The sequence below is a fragment of the Ambystoma mexicanum genome, chromosome 4p (assembly GCF_040938575.1).
Source record: "Ambystoma mexicanum isolate Mex_15411 chromosome 4p, UKY_AmexF1_1, whole genome shotgun sequence".
In the NCBI taxonomy this organism is placed as follows: Eukaryota; Metazoa; Chordata; class Amphibia; order Caudata; family Ambystomatidae; genus Ambystoma; species Ambystoma mexicanum.
The window spans coordinates 1,164,190,587-1,164,210,853 of NC_090927.1; the positions used below are offsets into that span (position 1 = coordinate 1,164,190,587).

The following is a 20,267-nucleotide window of genomic DNA, read 5'->3' on the forward strand; positions in this document are numbered from 1 at the left end:
AACAGTACCTGACAGTCACCCCTGAAATACACGTACCCTGCTGTAATCGCGTGTGGGACTTCCCGCGCACCCCTGAAATACACCTACCCTGATGGAATCGCGTGTGGAACTTCCCGCGCACCCCTGAAATACACCTAACCTGATGGAATCGCGTGTGGAACTTCCCGCGCACCCCTGAAATCCACGTACCCGGCCAAATCGCGTGTGAGACTTCCCGCGCACCCCGGTATACACGCACACGTATTTTTTGTCAGCGTGTCCGTGTTTGTGGGTACCCCTTTGCACGTCATTTGTCCTGGAGGGCCACAGTATAGGACATTCATCATGGCAGTATATGGGTGCTATTTGTTGGCGCACCTTTTGGCGCACATTTCTTACAGCCGCAGAGACGCTACCGCCTGCTTTCTTGTGGCGGTCGTGTTTGTGCCTGTGCGCTGGTTTGAGCGTGCGCTTTTTTGCCCTATTCTATTCCATGAATACGTGTTGTAGGCGAGCGTGTGGGCGTTCCGCGCACTTGTGCCCTGTACTTCCCCCGTGACGCCCACATTTTTGCAAGTTGTTCCCCATTCCGAGTGTTACGCCCGTGTTCCGCCTACTTTTGTTGCGTGCGCCGCGCTATGTGCGAATTTCGCTGTGGCCTGTGCGATTTTCGCTGTGACCTGGCGCACGCTGTTAGATGGCCTGTGCGCCAACGTGCGCGGCGCACTTTTTATCGCACATCCGCTGGTTTTCTCGCGCACGGACTTCCATGAATCGACGTGCGCTGCTTTTCGTGCGATTTTCGCACGTTTTTGCCAACTTGCGCCACGCTAATTATTCCATGAATCGGCCTGTAAATGTATTAAAAAAAGAATATTATTAAACTCAGTTTCTTAGACATTTTTCAACGGAAGCATTCTTTCTATGATCATCTGATAATAACTCTTTTTGCCCATTTAGATATGGTATTTTTTTTTGCTAGTAATAATGTTATGTACCCAATACAGTCTTGGTAATTGAATGAACGTGCCTAAACATTATGAATGTCCTTAAATTTCCTGAATTGTAACTAGTACTAGAATGCTTTACGTAAGCAAGACTTTAATTTCATGAGCAGGAGCATTTTGTTGATCTGTGTTTGCGATTAATGGTACACTGGTTTGGTGGAAGTCCTGGTGTGATACCATTCTGCACACATATGAACTCTCGCTCTAATCACCTGATCTGTGAAATCCTTATATGGATGAATTGCATTTTCTATACAGCTTCAGTGTAGCCCCAGTGCCTTTTGAACTCCTATGATTACTGTAGGACGGCATGAGAGCAGATAATACAAACTGATATGCTGTATAATGTACCAATGTGTATGCTCACTGAGACTATCAATACAGACTTTTGAGGAGCACATAGTTGTATACCACTTCCACGGCTAGCCCTCTATCTGACCTCATTATGGACTGATCTATTGATTGTGTTTTGTTTGAGGCCTTTTCCGACATTTTGCAACACCTCATAAACCATGAGAACAAATGCAGGTACTAGAGCGATGAGAGATGCCATCCATAAGGAAGGAGTCTTGAAGGACTAAGAAAGAGACTGGAAAAATAGGAGGTTTGTGTGGTTAGCTCTGATCCGAAGAACTGAATGTTTGACGTTTGATCACATTTTAAATGTTATTCCTTTTGTGATCTAGATGGCACATGCATACTTAATTTAGATGCCATTTGTGAATAGGGCATTACTTTTCCTGGTGCAAATGAAGCGGGTGCAGCAGGCCCTCTGAGTTGATAACTGCTCTCTATGTTGAAAGACACATAGGTGAATGCGTATGCAACCAAACCACCGGAACCTTGGCTGAGGTATATTTCATCCTCAATTCTGAGGAAATGCGAATAAAGAGTGTACTCAACAGTGTATGGTAAAGGTATTTTGGGAACCATTTACGAGTGAAGTAGGATGTCATAAAAGAGCATGTATGCAGGTGACACCAGTGCTTGTATAACTACATAAGTGGTACAGATGGAAGGAGTGAAAGAATATTGTATGCAGGTTGCTAATACTTTTTGGGGCCAAATATTAGCACAGAGGGTTAAAGTGAAAGTGCTTGTTGCAGGCGGAGAAGGTCTTTGTGGGGCCATTTAATGATGCAAGGGGAAGGAGTTAAAATAAACTGTACCCATGTTTTTCTTGCTGCAATTTTCCTTGCGGCTGTTTTCACTGTGGTGTTATCACCCCGGCAGTTTTTGGCAATATTCCTTTTTGTTGAATTAGGTGTCTTTCTTCCAACCCCCAACTATAGCCATCTCCACCACCCCCAAAACCCCTACACAAACACACTACACATATATTTTTTTAAATCGCCAAAATGGCCGGGGCGAAAACACCACAGCGAAAAGAGCCAGAGCAAAAATTGCTGTGATGAAAGCATGATAACCGAGTCAAGTTCTTTGTGGGACCATAAAATTGAACAGGACGAAGGAATGAAAGAGCACAGTATGCAGGTCTCACTGTGTTTGTGGAACCGTGTAAGGATTACAGGTGGGGGTTGTGCAGAGGTGTGGGTAGTGAAAGAGCACTGTACCTGCTTCAGTTTAGCTGCCCTGTACTCAGCCTGTCTGCAGCCTTGCTGGTAAAGGTCAGTCAGTTTACCGATCCTATCCATCAGCTGTTTGGACAGCTGGCTGTTCTGCTCGCCAAAGTCTTGTATAGCTGCGTCCAGTTCCACCAGTTTAATATTGCAGCCGTCTAATTCTTCGCACAGAATCTGTAGCAGGAGGAGGAGAAAGAGACAAGTGTTACGTAAACACCAGAAACAAATGTTATTGCTGCACTGGTAGCATTTTCCATTTTTTTCAGTGTTTTTTTCTGAAGCAGTTTTGCCTTTCGAGGGGCAGAAATAAGTTGTTGAATCACAGCAAATTGCAATTACACTAAAATATTACTCCAAATAAATCAGCAATCATAGATACTGACATCTTCATGGTCTGAATTTGATAGGCTACAAAAACCTTAGTTTTACATTTTGACAACAGCGTGTCAGAAGGTGCAACGTGTCAATCAATTGCAGTGCTATTTCATATTATCGCGGAATCCAGATACATTTCAGGGTGTGACTAGGACATCATGCACCTCAGAAACTGAGATCAAATGCAAGGTGTGTGCCCCTCTGTCCACATGTCGTACTGTCCCGTAACAGAACGTCCTTCGATCGCCTGTTTTACATAAAAATATACATTTAATTTAGTATCGCTCCTTCAAAGTGCTTAACAATGTGATCCACCATATTCTGATTCTGCCAATACTTGTCTCAGCGGCTTCTTCACTCTTCAGAAAAAAACAGACTTAAGATTGCACACGAATAAAGGGACCAGCAATACCAGTGAGAAAACAATCAAGCAGGCGTTCATGCAAAACAAGGTACTGCAGAAGCCAGCATGACCTCTGTGTCTACATATGTGGAAGTAGTTTTCCATTAATGCTGTCAGTGCTGATAGTGTATTTTATTACCTTGTGGTCTTGCTTAGCTTGGACTACATTTGTTGCCTTCTCTTTCAAGCTTGATGTTATTCTGTTTAACTCTTCGTCTATTTCCTCAATTTTGTGCTCATATTCTTCATTTAATGCCTTGTTCTGCTCAGCGTCATTTATCTTTCCCTGAATCTGGATATAAAAACAGACAGAAAGCTCTTTGATTTCACATTGCACAACACGTTTAAGAATTTAATCACATTTTCTGTTTTAACATCACATTTTCTGTTTGAAACAATTTGAATGTTATGTTTGGTACACAGTAAAAAAAGAAAAAATAGGATGAATTACTATGCACTGTTATTCCTCTCTGGCACATTCTGTACAAATCTTTTCGCTTTACCCTTACTTCTTGTCCCCCAGCATTCACGTTTGGATGACTGCACACTCCCTCCATCTGAATCCTTCTAAAGCCCAGAATGTATTTGTACCCGCCCCTTCTCCCTTTTCACCTGTAGCCGCCTTATTTGTCTTACTCCCCATATCGTAACTTCCTCTTTCTGCCTCTGCACATAAACTTGGTGGTAACTTCGACTCTTCTCCTTTCTATTATTCTCATATCTCTAATACCGCTCACTCTTGTTGTTTTCACTTCTATAATATTTGTAAACCTCTTATTTTTGTTAGGTAGTTTTACAGAAGTCCACCAAAGGTAGGATTTCAGAAGACTCACACTTGCGGCACAGTACTCCAACTCTTATTATAGGCCTGAACCACGCAAGTATGTTGGTAGCAAAGGCAGAGCATCCAGGCTCATCTTAGGAGGGAGAAAGGGCTGTAGGAAGTGTGAAGAGCCAGGAATAAGACGCGAACACAGAGGACTCATGGTTTTTGGTTATAAACTTTTATTAAAACAAAAAGGGGTTAGAAAAATGCCTCACTATCCCTACTCTAGGAGTTTTTCCCTACCTCAAACAAAAAACTAAGGGGTCTGTCCTTTGTCAAGATGTCCAAGCAAAAATATGTCTTGTGTCTGAAATCCTATTCTTGCCCTCACACTCTAAAACTAACTCTAAGGTGCAAAGGGTATTGTCTCTTATTCTCAAAAGTGCACAAATGTTCAAATCCTACACAAAGGTATCAATCCAACCAAAAGGTTCCAAATGGACAATGTTCATATTTCCAACGTATGGCCCCCTTCCCCAGATTCCTTTCACTAATATGAAAAGTTCACACAAAGAATAGTCAAGTTCCTTAGAACCCAAGAGGACAAATGCCTCGTTTTGGCGCGTTCACAGTTCTCAGGGAAATAGCTCCCATCCGCAGGTTTTGCTCCACCTACAGTATGATTCAAAATCTTAAGGGTATATAGTCTCCTTTCACTGCATTAAAACTTGGATGCAGGTCCTATACTTGCAGGTCACGGGCATATTCCCAGGCTGTTCTTGCATATTTGCAATAGTTCACAATTTCAAGGGCCTAGATCTTCCTTGAGATTCTCCTTCTATTATACTTGTACACACATTTGAGTTTGCCTGGTGTAATCTCTTGCCAGGTCTTTCATGCAATCTTTGAAATACTTCTCTTCAACTGGTACAGTCTCCTACTAGGACTTTACATTTTATCCATGAAATGTGATTAGCCCTTCATTGGCTTATTAAACCTTGTTTCACAGAGTTTGTTTCCGTTTCCACTTTCACCAAAGGGTTCTTTGCCCCTTTTCCAAGAGCATTCACCTTCACTCCGCTTTCTCCCTCGAGATATCGGTTCAACAATCCATCTGTTGTATGCTCCACAAATACGTTAATTTCTTCATTGGCTTCTCTTTGTGTCTCTTGCTTAATTATTTTGGAGCAGTACACGCTATGAGGCAACCCGGTAACCCATCCTCGAGTTCCTTTGCTTCGCTTCCCTTTGCTTGCGGTCTCTCGCTTTATTTTTATGGAACAGCACACGCTTTCAGGCAACCCGGTAACCCATCTCTTTCCCCTGAGATTACTGGTCGCTTCTTGCGCTCCTTTGCTTCAGTTCCGTTCAACTTGCTGGCTCAGCACGCGCCCCGTTATCCGCAGCACCTTCACTGTCTCCTTTTCTACATGCATGGTTCCAACAGCCCCATGTTCTCGGGCAGCGAACCGTCTGCACTCAGGTTTCTCTTGCCGCTGTTTGTACTCATCTACACACCTTTTTCCACAGTGTGTTTTCCCTCAGCGCGGTGCTTGGCGTCGGCACAGGTTGCGGTACAGCCCCACGTCTGCAGATCGCTCGTCCACTGCCTGTCAGCTGTAGCGGTTTGAAACTTCCTGGCATGATTACATAGTTTCCAAAGACTAGACCGCTGCATTGGTTTACAGGCCTTAGTCATTGTCACTGTTCTGTTGCTTTTTCTTGTCTCAGTTGTTACCAGGTTGCTCCTTGTATGATGTTGAGGAAGCTGATATTGGATCGTATTGGGAGTGATCATTACTGCTCCCTGCCTCTCCTTTGTCCCAGTTTTAATATACTGTTCTTTGTAGGGTGTTAAAGTAGATCTAGTAAGAGGTTGAGAAAGAGTGTTACAATATGCCATCAGGGCATGAGGAATGAAGAAACTGTTAGGGAGATTTATCATTTTTATGCTTCATCCCCTCTCCTAGTGAGATCCCCAGCCCTTTTTGCTGGACTTCTGGACCTGTTTCTTTCAATCCTGAATGAGTGGAGCCTTTTCCCCGAGTAACTACAGTTCTTAAGAATAGAGAGATACTTAGTATCTCTCCCAAAACTCTATAGTCCGAGAGATTGGCACACACCACCTTCAGTAGAGTGCCAAAGGGATACCTAGTATCCCTCTTCTCTCTGCTCCTGTGACTTTTTAGGAACACAAACAAACTCCTAGTTACGGCTGGTGGCAGTGGACGTGTTCTACCAACTATTGTGTCGTCTTTATACCGTAGGCTATGTTCATAGGCTCGGTAGTGCACAATAGGGAAACCCAAGTACCAACTTGGGGCCTCCCTTCTTTTTTCGCCACTACTAGCATGGTTGTTCTTTGTTAGCCTTTCTTCTACCATTCTGGAAGGGGGCGGTCAGTGTGTCTGTTTTGCCTTTGGCGGGAACCCTTGGGTGTTCCCGCATAGGTTCCAGGATGTCTGGGCAGCCAGGAAGTGAGGGAGGAGTTTTCCACCACCCTGTCCCTTGTCTGCCAGAGTGCCTGAATAGGACTAGCTCCCACAGAGGGTCTGGCTGTCGTGATTGGACACCCAAACACCCCTTGCTGTAAAATGCTCAGAAACTTTGCAGAGGAGTGTGTGCTGGAACTGTATAAAAGGTGAGGCTTCCGAAGTGAAAAACAAGTCGACCACTGGAAGCTGAAGTAACCAAAGAAGAAGACGACCAGAGATGCTGCGGACCCTTTGCAATACTGTGAAGCAACCACTGCTGTCCTGCCCCTGTTTTCTGTGTGACAGAGGAGCTCCGAAGAGGACGATTCCTTCCCTTTAGCTGGTGGGAACAACCAGTCCCAGGACGACCTTTAAATTGAGCCATCTCCCAGGGACCTAGGAGTTTCCAGAGCTGCGGAACCCAAATACCAGGACACCTGCTTCCCATTTCAAGTGTATCATCGTGGAAAGCCCAAATCCATCCAAATCTTTGCTGAACCTGAAAGGACACTCTAGAGATCTGAACCAACTCGCCCAGACAACCTCACCAGAGTGTAGGACTGCATGAATCAAAGAAGATTAGCCGGAAGATATGTGTCCTTTGTTGGTGCTGCACAAAAAGGTGCCAAAACGGCAGAGTGAAGAAAGAAGTTGCTTAAAGTCGTGCCACAGGTCCTCCCTCGAGACTGCTGCTGAGAGATCCTGTCCACTGTCCTGCCTTCAGTCATCAGACCAAGAAATCCAGAGGTAGGGTCCAAGGCTGCAATGTCCCGGAGTTTCCAGCACGAACATTTTATTACCAGAGCAATGGAGTGCACCTAGAGGTGTCCAGGGTCACCCCCTCTCAGCTCCGACTGAAGCCGCTGCTTGTATCCCTTCATTGAGTCCTTTTACTGGTCTCCCTTGTTAGTTATTAACTTGCTGCTTCTATAACCCTAGAAACTGGAAGAAATCATCAGGAACTCTTCGCATTCTGCTGCTTGGCAAGACTTTGCGCCCTCTCTGAACTGCCTTTAGCTAGGGTTGCGTTTTGGGACTTAAGAGACTTGTTGTGTGAAGAAACTCTAGAACCTTGAACCAGGCTAATGGTACACTAACTAACCATTTTCCTCCCTTTGAGTGACTTTACTATATGTGTTTGCAGCGTAAATGTATTACCGTATGAACTGTTAAAGACCGCCGGTGCGCGTAATAACCGATAATACGATAACATTGTCTATTCCCTTTCAAACATTGCTACAAATGTAACCGTGAACAAACATAAAAGTGAAAGTGCCCTTTGTAGTGCATTCTCAAGTATTCCAAAGTGTTCTAGTGTAAACGTCTGAAGTATTTAAAGTGATTGTGGTGTGTACATATAATAAATATATAATTTTATTTAAATTGTAAGTGTAAGAGTTTCTTTGATGTTCATTGTACTTACCTACCTTACCACATCTTCCTCTTAAGATAAGCCTGGCTGCTCTGGCACTCTACCAAGGTCCTGAGTTAGTACAGACTGATACTAAGAGTTGGAGATCTACAAACCATTGGCATAGCTTACGAAGGTCTTAATATCAGTACGATGTTAAGAAAACTCCCCTAACAGGAACCATCGCTAAAAGGGAATGGAGGGCACCCCCCCCAGGTGGTCCTCCCTCATATAGCCACCCCCAGGGTCAACATCAGGTAGCAGCTGTCGTCCCCTGGCCATATGGGTAGAGGCTTTCCCTGGGAAAGAAGTGATGATCTCATTGGATTCATCACAGAAGGTACAAAGGAAGATACTTTACACATAGGCAAAATAAACACTGACACACTAAAAGTTATATAATAGTAATGGTTTATCTTAGATATACACTAAGGTAAAGGTGATTCTTTAGAAAGGTAAGTACTATAACACACAATGAGTAACTTAGAAAAAACAATGCAATATTTACAGCAAGTAAAACACGTTTGTAATACTTTTAGAATGTTAGTATGCAATTCAAAAGGTAAGTAAAATACATGTGCAATAGCTGTTAAGGTATGAATGAATGGAACACAACCAACATAAAGCATGTAAATACTTTTTCACACTTGTAATACTTTTCCTATTTTCCTAGCACTTTAGAAGTCCAGCCCTATCTAGTTATGAGTGTCTATGAGTCGGATTGGAGGGCAAAACAGGCAAGGCACAAGCTGAGAAATTCAGTAGCAAGTATGTAACACTCTTTTTTTGGGGGGGGGGGAGGTTCAGGGACTTTGGAGAAGGCTCCCTGAAGGAACACAGGCTTTAGACCTGGGAGAACGCGGATGGGCGAACTCCCAAACACATGAATCAGTACTCCAGCAACACAGGAGCAGCAAAGCAACTCTAGGTAAGTTCTACCAAGAGTCTCACAGTACCTTTAACATGAAGAAGAGGATGCATCACAATGCTCCCACAATACAGCAGCAGCAGACCTGGTCACCAGATTTTTGGTCAGGCAGATGAAAGGAGGGACACTGGAATGATCTTACAGCAGCAGTCGAGTGAAGAGATTCCAAGCAAAGGATTCTTCATGGTTCTGTGATTTTGGTGCCCTTTTTCAAAGCACCAATGAAGACCGGTTACCGCCCGGTCAATTCATCTCACTTTCTCTGTCTAGCACTCTGGTGACGGGACTTCTAGGAGTGGAATCTTGCCTCTGGGGGTCCAGAAAGAGTCCACCAATGTTTTGGGAGGATTCAATCTTCGGAAGGCGATGCACTGCACTGTGGCCACAGGTCACAGAGTATTTGATTTGCAGCCGTGAAGGTCACAGCTCGTCTTGGAATGGCTTGAAATGCAGGTTGTCTTGAGACTTATTGGTCCCACCAGTCTAAGGGAGAGAGTCATCCTTTTCATTGCTCTCCTGCTGCTTGGAAGTAACGGTTGGACAGCAGTGGTTACTCAGAAGGCATCTCCAGTCGTCTGGAAGTGGCTGCGGGCATCTCTCCTCTTCCTCCTCATCGATTCTTCAGTTCTAGTGGTCAGCTTGTCTTCAGCCTCAGGATCCATGCCTCTTATGCAGGCACCCAACAAATCAGCACCCATGTACTATTCAAACTGTGGATGGTGGCTATCTTGTAGAAAGTGTATTAGCACCAGTTTTTGGCAAAAGATCATATATATAAGACACTTTGTTAAAGGGATGTTATAGTTAAGTTGCACTAATAAAAACCTATGAAATTTAGTAAAAAAACATTGTTAAAAGGACGTTACGGTTACAAGTAAAATCGAAAAACCCCTGAAATTCGCCAGTATGGTAAGCTAAGCAACCATAACTCGCGCCACCACCGTGCACTGCTAAGACTAACACCCAGGACATCAAAGATGACATCACAAATATCATTGATGACATCACATGTCTAGCCCCTTCTTTTTTGTTCACTGCCATAGCTAGGCCAAGTGGTTTTATTTACTGATAGTCAGAAACTTAACTTTCAAAGGGTATTACATTTATAGATATTGCTATTCTCACATGTTCTTACACTACTTTCCTTAGAATTTAATTGCATCTTATGATGTACATTTATAGGGGAAGAAGCAGGCCTGAAACACAGCAATCATTTTTGTGCCTGAATACAATCATGTAGATTATACACAGTTGCTAATGATACTGCCTCTTGTTTGCTTACTTTATTCCCCTTATATAATCCCCATATTTGTATGCATTGTAGTCTATTTATGTTTTGTGTGTATTAGTAGAAATATGTAGTAAGCAATGCATTATTAGCTACTTAGTACATGTTTCACAGTACAGAAAAGTCTGATACAGAAGCATTCACTGTTTTTTTATGAGTAGGTTCCTGTACTAGAAAGAACTCTGCAATAGAATGTTCTTTAGAACACTACATTGCGTAATGAAGTATGTAGTTTATTACACATCTCCCGATAATCCCTGATACTTTTTTAGTATTTAGTATTTAGTATTTTATTTATTTCTATAGCGCACCAGGCCCAGGGGCATCCGGGCGCTTAACTTAGTTACAACAAGATGAAAGCATGACGAGGCAATGTGACAGAGTATTACAAGATTATTACAGGAAGATTTACAAAATTTACAACATATACATTCAAATGAATATCGATAAGGCAGTGATTTACAGGATAGTTAATAAGGGATGCCGAGTAGGTCAAAGTGCAAGTAGGGCAGTAAGCTGATGTTAGCAGTCTTGGGCGGATAGCCATGCTTTGGTAAGGTATTTGAATTTCAGGAAGGAAGGTTCTGCTCTAAGGTCATTGGGGAGTGAGTTCCAAAGTTTGGCTGCCAGGATGGGGAAGCTGGTTCCACCAGATCTTAGGAGATTAAAGCGCGGGATGACAAGGCAGTTGGCTTGGGCCGCTCTGCGAGGTCTGGTGGAATTGTGGAAAGAGAATCTGTTTGCCAGGTAGCGAGGGGCTTGGTTGTGGAGGCATTTGTGTGTGAGAGCCAAGGACTTCAAGGAGATGCGCTGTGGGATAGAGAGCCAGTGCAGGTTGCGCCTGGTGTCAGATATATGCTGGCGCCTAGGAATGTTAAGGGCCGCTCTGATCGCATTGTTTTGGACAATTTGTAGCTTATTTAAGTTGCGGAGATTAGTACCTAGATAGAGGGCATTACAGTAGTCAACCTTGGATAGAACAAGGGTCCTGGCCAAGGTTACGCAGTTGGCAGTGGTTAGGAACGGGCGACAGGCGGTGATGAGCTTGCAAGTAAGCGCTGCTGCAGATGAGACTGCGTTGGATTGTCTAGTCAAGGATAGGGTTGAGTCGATGTAAATCCCAAGGGTTTTCGTGTCCTTAGCAATCGGGATGGTATTCCCATCGATGGTGAAAGACTTGAAGGCAGGGTTAAGTTTAGTGAGTTTTTGTGGTGAACCAAGAATGAGGAGCTCTGTCTTTTCATCATTTAGGCAGAGGCCGTGCTGGGCCATCCACGCTTGGATGACCTGGTAGATGGCGTTGATGGCAAGGGAGTCAGTTGTGTAATCGCCTGTGATGGGGATGAGTATCTGTGTGTCATCAGCGTAATTGGTATACGTGACGCCCAAGTGATCCAAAATATCGAAAAGGGGTTTGGTAAACACGTTATATAACGTGGGCGAGATACAAGACCCTTGAGGCACACCACAGGCGACCGGAGCGGGTGGTGCGGCCGCAAGTGGGGAGAATACACGCATAGATCTATTATCCAGGAAGGATCTGATCCAAGTGGCGGCGTTTTCTGAGAAGTGTGCGGCTGATTTGAGGTGATGGCAGAGAATTTTGTGATTGACGAGATCAAAAGCAGCAGAGAGGTCCAGGAGAAGTAATAATGCCAGTTTGCCTTTGTCTTTGAGATCTTCGATCTGCGTTTTTAAGTCAATAAGGGCGGTCTCAGTGCCATGGCGAGGCCGGAAGCCTGATTGCCTGAGTCCCAGAAGGTTATTAGATTCAAGGTATTCCTGAATTTGTAGGTAGGCCGCGCGGTCGAGGATTTTTAGTAAAAAAGGTACAGTGGTAATTGGTCTGTAGTTTGTGGGTATACTGGGATCGAGGGTAGGTTTTTTCAGAAGCGGGATGACCCATGCATCCTTAAGATTGTCCGGTACAATCCCAGAGCTAAAGGAGGAGTTGATGAGCGTAGTGATGAAAGGTGCTAGGTCGTGAGCAGCTTCCTTGATAATAGGTGCAGGACAGAGGTCACCCTGACAATTGGATGGTTTAAGGCTAGTGATAATCTTTTCCACTTCGAGAATGGAGAGTGGAGAGAAGCTAAAAGGAGTCAGAGAGTCTGTGATAGAGGGGTTTGTGGTAGGTATAGGGATCTGTAGAGGGTTGGATTGAAGGCTAGATTGTTTGTTGTTAATTTTAACTTGGAGAGTGGCAATCTTACCTAGGAGAGCTTCTTGGATTTTGGAGCACCAGGTGCTATCTTTGGTACATGTGTCAGGTGGGGTAACAGGAGTTTCAAGTTCTTTTAGAATTTTAAACAATTCTTTGGTGTTAGATTTGGCTTGCTCGATGCGTTTGTTATATGTGTCTTTTTTTGCCTGGAATATAGCTTCCTTGTAGTTAAGGGTGGCCAGGAGTACGCGTGATTTGTTAGCTAGGGAGTGATTGCTTCTCCAGTGGGATTCTGCAATTCGTTTTTCTTTGCGTAGTGCTCTGAGATGGGGAGTAAACCAGGAGTTTAGGTGGGCTCGAGGTTTAGATTTTCTCAGTTTCGAGGGTGCAATGGTGTCTAAGGCTGTAAGCATGGCCCGGTTGAAGGTGTCGACCAGGGCCGTAGGGTCAGAGCATGATGGATCCAGAACATTAAGAGCTGGAAGGAGGAGGGGTAGGAGTCTATCGCAGGTAATGTTGCGTTTGTTACGGGTGGCCATAGCCGGGGCAATGTTGTGAGGGAGGCTGATAGGTTTGGACTCAATATTGAATGTAATTAAGTTGTGGTCTGTCCAGGCGCACTGTTGGTTAGAGGTGATGTTGATGGGACAGTTGAGGGCGGCTAGCCAGTCAAGGGTTCTGCCCTTGTTGTGGGTAGGTTGGTTTAGGAACTGAGTGAATCCAGCATTAGTGAGGATGTTGTCAATAGACGAAGCAGCGGTGTCCTTGGGGTCGTTGAGGCCTAAATTGAAATCCCCCAGTATCATAACCTGGGAGGTAACTTTGGTGCTGTGTGTGAAGATGTTGGAGAGGTCCTCCGCGAAGGTAGATAGTGGGCCGGGTGGCCGGTAGAGTAGATGAAAGGTGATAGAATGGTTGGGTGTGAGAGCTAGTTTAGCAGTCAGTGCTTCCAGAGTGGAGGAGTGATGTGTGGCTGAGAGGTGGAAGTTCAAAGCGTTTTTGTGGATGATGGCGATGCCACCTCCTTTAGATTGGATGGAATTACGGTCATGTCTGATAATGTTGTAGTCAGGAGGGATAGCGAGGGAGAGAAGAGGACCTGAAGCTGGGTGGAGCCAGGTTTCAGTGATTGCTAAGAAGTCGAGGTCAAGGTTGAGGATCAAGTCAGCTACTTCTAGGGCGTGAGCCGGGAGTGATCTGGCGTTGATTAGCGCGCCTTTGATGTTGTTTAAGTTAGGGGAGTTGGAAGATGGTGGTAGATTAGGTGAAAGTGTAGGTGGTGACAGAGGGAGAGGCAGTTTGATGCGGTGAGCTGAGTGATGGGAAGCGTGGGTGAGACGCGAGCCAAGTCTAGCATTTCTCAAGGAGATAGAGCAGGGTAGGTTAGGTAAAGGTCTGGTGGCGAAGTGCTGGATCCAGAGGGCTGGGTTGTTAAGATAAGGGTTGGTGTGGTGAGTGTGGGATGGCATAGTTGAGGTAAGATGCAAGTAAGAGTAGTAAATAGAGGTGGTGGTATGGTATGGTGCGGTGCAGCCAGGGTGCAGTATAAGGATGAGAAGGGTAGGCAGCAGTCTGGTCAGTAGTGTACTGAAAGAGTACAGTGGTGAGTTTGCAGTAGTTAGACTGTTGGTGGGGGGCATGTTGACCTGGTAGAGTCTAAGCGCGCGTAGTATGGTAGGGAGAGCGAGGGCGACCATATGACATTTACACAGTAGCACTGGTCAGTTAATGACCATAAGGCACAACACAATGGCAGTGGTCAGTTAATGACCATAAGGCACAACACAATTGCAGTGGTCAGTTAAAGACCATAAGGCACAACACAATGGCAGTGGTTGGTTAACGACCATAAGGCACAACACAATGGCAGTGGTCAGTTAATGACCATAAGGCACAACACAATGGCAGTGGTCAGTTAATGACCATAAGGCACAACACAATTGCAGTGGTCAGTTAAAGACCATAAGGCACAACACAATGGCAGTGGTTGGTTAACGACCATAAGGCACAACACAATTGCAGTGGTCAGTTAAAGACCATAAGGCACAACACAATGGCAGTGGTTGGTTAACGACCATAAGGCACAACACAATGGCAGTGGTCAGTTAATGACCATAAGGCACAACACAATGGCAGTGGTCAGTTAATGACCATAAGGCACAACACAATTGCAGTGGTCAGTTAAAGACCATAAGGCACAACACAATGGCAGTGGTTGGTTAACGACCATAAGGCACAACACAATGGCAGTGGTCAGTTAAAGACCATAAGGCACAACACAATGGCAGTGGTCAGTTAATGACCATAAGGCACAACACAATTGCAGTGGTCAGTTAAAGACCATAAGGCACAACACAATGGCAGTGGTCAGTTAATGACCATAAGGCACAACACAATGGCAGTGGTCAGTTAATGACCATAAGGCACAACACAGTTGCAGTGGTTGGTTAACGACCAGAGGGCACAGCCAGTATCAGTCATGAGACATACCACATTAGGGGCAGAAAGTGACTGAACTAATGAGAGGTGGCAGTAACGCAAAGAGGCAACAGAGTTGGCGGCATAAGTGTATGTAGCAAACAGTTATCGAGGTGAAGAAAAACCGAGTCTAAATGTATGTGATTGCGGAGTAGCAGAAGACATACCAGAAAGCACAGTAGTGTAGACTGAGGGTAACCCCTCTACTCACAATGGATTAGAGGTCCGAGTAGACATTGGCTCCAAGGCTCCGGAGGCGAACAGGGGCCTTAGTGCGGGCCTTTGTTGAGAGGCCGGCGTTCCCGCCTGCCGGCGGAGGGGCTAATTATGAATGGGGAGGTCAACAGCTGATTCGTGCGGCCAGAGCCTCGCTCTGGTGCCGCGATGCGCCCGCCATTGCTGGGCCAGGCGGAAGAGTCTGACGGAGTTACATTACATTACATTCACAACCCCTTGTATGAAAAGTAAATGCACATGTGATGTCATCAGTGATGTCATCAATGATATTTGTGATGTCATCTTTGATGTCCTGGGTGTTAGTCATAGTGCACGGTGGTGGCACGAGTTATGGTTGCTTAGCTTACCATAACTGGCGAATTTCTGGGGTTTTTCGATTTTACTTGTAACCATAATGTCCATTTAACAACGTTTTTTTTTACTGAATTTCATAGGTTTTTATTAGTCCAACTTAACGATAACGTCCCTTTTAACAACGTTTTTTCAGTGAATTTCATGGGTTTTTACCAGTGCATGCTATTTTCCTACAATTCACTAATATCATACTTACCAAATATAACAATATTTGTGTAATTTACAAAGTGTCACCATAAAACTCTGCCATTTCCCACCTTCTAGAATAATTTTTAACACTTCTACTTTTTGCAACTTTTTCAACAAGTTATGCATCCGCAGACGTCTACGAACATCTGACTTCATTGCTGACCTTCTGGACAGTGCCACATGACCATACGCTGGCGTGCGGCATGATGACGTGTCCGACAACCCGTCCGCACTTCACAATAAGCTCCGTCCTTCGCGGACAGTTTGGAACTGCATTTTCTACTGATCTAGGAACTTTCAACTTCAAAATTTCCCTTGCACACCTCCTACACGTTTTCATACTCATTATCCATTACCAATCTAGTTGTTATCTGCTTATCTGATATCGGTCAACCGTTCAATATTAACTGGAAATAGCAAGATCTCACCTTGGCAGACAGTTGAATACCAATGGAAGAGCCAATGCCACAGTTGAACATTCCCCCGACCGACCTGCCCCTCCGTACCCGGAACCTAAAAAACCAGGGGGAAAGGGCAGGACCGTCAGGGAAACTCTCTGGGGAAGAAAACCCTGGATGTGTTTGGGTACCAGCAGTTCTGGATAGTCGTGCAGATGGTTCTCACCATGGACTGAAGTGGAGCTAGATGCGGGAAGGCTTCTTCTGAGAACGGAGTAACAAAGGGTGGTGAGGAGACTTTTTATGGGAAATGGGAAATTATGACTGAGTAACAGTAAGATTAGAAAAGGAGTCCCTAACCTCTGGGAGTGGCTCTAATGAGAAACAGAGGCGATCCCCGTAGACAGGAACTGGAGTATATGGAAGACAGGATCCCTAAAACAGACAGAGGGGTAAGTAAGGATGCTTCTGGGAGAAGTAGTAGGTTAGAGATCGATGGATGGAACTCACTTTAGGCTGTTTATGGAGAGAAGTAATACCCGGGAGGACAAAGCGGAACTAAGAGGGTGAACAGGAACCCGGTCGTATGGAGAAAGCAATCGAGGAGCATGAGCGAAGAGGAAACCCCGCTGAGAGGACATGAACATAAAGGAAGTACGAAGTTACTGATACAAGTTGAAGGGAAAGGGCAGGAAGAGAAGACAAGATGATGGTAGCACCTAGAAACGAGCTCACGGAGCACCTGCAACAACAGTAGCGACATAAAGGAAACTCGATCTCTGTTCCGTATAAGGAATCACGTGAGCGATCCCCGGCGTCTCTTGCGGACGTGCAGAGACTGTACCGCTGCTCTCCGCCCAGGCAGTACAACAGCCCTCCATCTTGGAAGTACACAATCTGATCAATCCGCATAAGCGGCTACGGGGCCAAAGGGACCAACGGCCAATAGGTGTAACACTAGTACACAGTACATACTTGGAAGAATTTTATCAAAACTGCTATTTATCTTAAAAATGGCATCGGTTATTGCCATCCCCTCCTCCCCAAGAGCCACCACCACCACCAGCTGGAGGACCTTCACAACAAAAAAAGCGCAGTACTTTCAAAGACAATGAAGAGGACCAAGAAGATGAGGTAGAGGAAGTGCCTACTTGTAGCACCAAGATCGAATCATGGGTGTGCCAGTTCTTTGCTACTGTTGGGAGTGTACCAAAGGCTAAAGCTACCAAAGTGAAATGCACTCAGTCGCAGACTACCTGGACAGTACTCCTACCGGACCACCTCCATGCACCGCCACACCAAATCCAATGACCGCAATGCTCTCAGAAAGGTTGTTCCTTTCTCAGCAAGTAGTGCGCTGTCTTCCTCCACCTCGTCTTCTTTAACAGATACTGTAACCACACAGCCTGATGTCTGCGGGCATTGGTGTGTTATAAATAAATAAATAAATAAATAAAGAGAACTACGGACCACTATCGTCCATTGCAGCCCCTGAAATGGGGGATAAAGGCCATTAGCACCCCTGGTTCCCAAAGCGGGAACCCAGGGTGCTAAAACATAGATTCTTATTCCTATAGCGGGATTGGATGGCCTTTTCCAGACAGCCAACATGGAAAGAGAAGGCAGGGCTCCGTACACAGCCCCTCTTCCCTTGCCATAGCAGCCTGCAAAACCCTATGAACATATTACCACAAGCACTTTTTTTCCCTTTCAAACCTATCCTACCTTTGAAAAACTTTACCACATAGCCGGTCCGATGTAGACCTAGCCACTTTAACACCATTTTTTTTTCGTCCCTAGCAGGCATGGCCAGTAGCCAGATTGTCCGCATCATGACCTTATGCCATGACCCAAACAATCTGGCTACTGCCCATGGCCACAGGCTATACCTCAGTCACCAAAGGTATATGACAATTTTTTGTACCTACATTATTACACTTGTCAAAAAATAAAACACGGGCACATTTGCAAAACCATGCTTTATTGTCTTTGCCAATGCTCCTCGCGAGTTTGCTCGAAATCCACTCATGTTTTTTTTTTAAAGTGTCAAAATGTATGTACATACAATAGTCATATAACTTAGCCCCCACTTGACAAAATCCATTCAGTCTTTACACAAACATTGAAGGTAGGGTCTATAATCTTTCTCAAAACCTTTGTCCACATTCGTCAAATAGCAACAAAGTTATAAGCCATCTAAAAATGTTGAGACCCCCCTCTAATTTCGCCCCCTCTTGAGAAAATCCTACCAAACTTTAGAAAACCATTTATATCTAGATCCAAAATCGTTTTGCCAAATGTTGTGCAGATTCGTCAAATGACACCACATTTATATGCCTTTACAATATTTTGGGACCCCCCCTCTAATTTTGCCCCCTCTTGACAGAATCCCACAAAACTTTTCAAAACCATTCAGGATTAGTCCTTGAATAACACTGCAAAATTACATGCAGTTTCACTGAGTGGCGCAAAAGTTATAAGCCATCCAAAAACTGCTTTTCCCCAACCTTGTTATGCAGAAATAGGTACAAGTCCTAGGACATCTGAAGTGTCTGCGAACACCACAGGACTGCCCAAGGACATCTGGAGTGTTCGCGGACTTTCAGGGGGGTGAAACAACCCATTTCTTGGCTTCTTATGGCCATATCCAATCCAATCCTCATCCCCCCACATACCCAGAGATTGTTTGTTGAGTTTGACAAGTGAAATGCTGCTTTTTTAAAAATGTTTTCACTGCGCTGTCCGCGGACCCAAAAAAAAGTCTGCGAATCCAAGATGGCGGGCGTTTCAGGAAAACCAATGCATTTTACGTTCTCCCACCAGCCAATCAGCGAGCGCGTCCCGATGTCTCCGGACCACGCAAAAGTCTGCGAATTTTCTGGCCAATCAGAGGCCAGTCCGCAGACAGAACAGCCAGAGGCCAGTCTGTGGACCGAACACGCTTCCGGGACCAAGCCGCTGCTCCTGCCGCAAATTTGGTGGAAATTCGTCCAGCTGTTTGGGCTGTAGGCATGAGCAAAGTTTTTTCCCCATTATGTCTATGGGAATTTTTTTTATTTTGGGACCCCCTCTATAACTTTGCCACCCCTTGACCAAACCTCACCAACCTTTGCAACCGAATTCAGAGTGGGCCATATACTTGTTTTGCAAAGTTTGGTGAGGATTCGCCCAGGGGGAGCGAAGTTATAAGCCGCCCAAAAAGTGCTCTTCCTATGGGTTTAGCAACTTAACCATAACTACATGGCCGCTACCGCAGGCCATGTAATACACATGTGCACATTATGTCCGATGGAGAGACATATGCATGTTTAGAGAAATTATTTAACAGCATTATTTAGAACCTTTGTGAATTTTTATGACGGAAGAAAGTTTATTGAAGATTATCTTTTCATTCTTTATAGAACCTATGTTAATGGCGATAGACTACATTAACAGATTGTTATGTTACATTGTACTGTAGATCTCTAAATTGAACCTGATGAAGGGAAACAGAATCCCAAAACGCGTTGTGCAGACAAAATCTATCATAAAGAATGTTTTACCCTACTGGACTATTGTGGATTGAATTGTTGCCACTCGGTTGTTTTTCTTGTAAAATCAATGAATTTGATAGGCTATAACCAAGATAATTTGAATGATTTTGGAACTGTGTTTGGCTGAATTTTCCAGCACAAAAGGTGTGCAGGGGACAGAAGTTAATGTTAAAGGATATTTGTACGGCGCACTATCACCACCGGAGTGGTCCCCTGGCGCTCTGGTGGTTCTGAAAGAAAGGGGGAAGTGGGGGGGGGGGGTTAGTGGGGATGAGCTGGAGAAGTGCAAGAGAGCAGTGATGTGCTGTTGGCGGCCTCAGCCCGGAATTCCATCGGCTGGGCTTTGGGTGTTATACTCTCGGAAGATGTCGTGTGCTGTTGTGCGGGTCTATGTGTGCTTTGTTTGTTGTTGCAGTGTGGTGAAGCTTGTGGTGATTGCTGCGTTGTAAGTTTGTGGTTGGTTAGAATTTGAGAGGTGTATGGAGAGGGTGAAGTTGTTAGTGGGTTGGTTAGTTGACATTCCTGTCTTGAAGTGAGGCACTAAATTTCCGTATTCTAATCATGTGGGGTGTGTGGGCGTCTCTGTGTCTATGTCCAGCTCAGGGTCCGTACGACACTCACAGTGCATTTCCAATATGGCACCCGTTCATATGCATAACCTTGCCCAAGTTGGGCAACCAGCTGCCTGCGTGGCCCCTGT

At 44.9% G+C, this 20,267-nt stretch overlaps 1 protein-coding gene across 17 annotated transcripts in view; it reads right to left on the reverse strand.

The window, feature by feature from the left end:
* The window catches only part of SYNE1 (spectrin repeat containing nuclear envelope protein 1), a 1,651,720-nt gene that overhangs the window by 661,960 nt on the left and 969,493 nt on the right, over nt 1-20,267 (reverse strand). For all 17 annotated transcript variants that reach the window (XM_069606781.1, XM_069606782.1, XM_069606785.1 and 14 more), the window contains 2 exons: nt 3,487-3,639; nt 2,561-2,743 (listed from right to left, as the gene is read on the reverse strand). In XM_069606781.1, the coding sequence (XP_069462882.1) occupies nt 2,561-2,743; nt 3,487-3,639 (336 nt within the window). The remainder of the gene's footprint in view (nt 1-2,560; nt 2,744-3,486; nt 3,640-20,267) is intronic.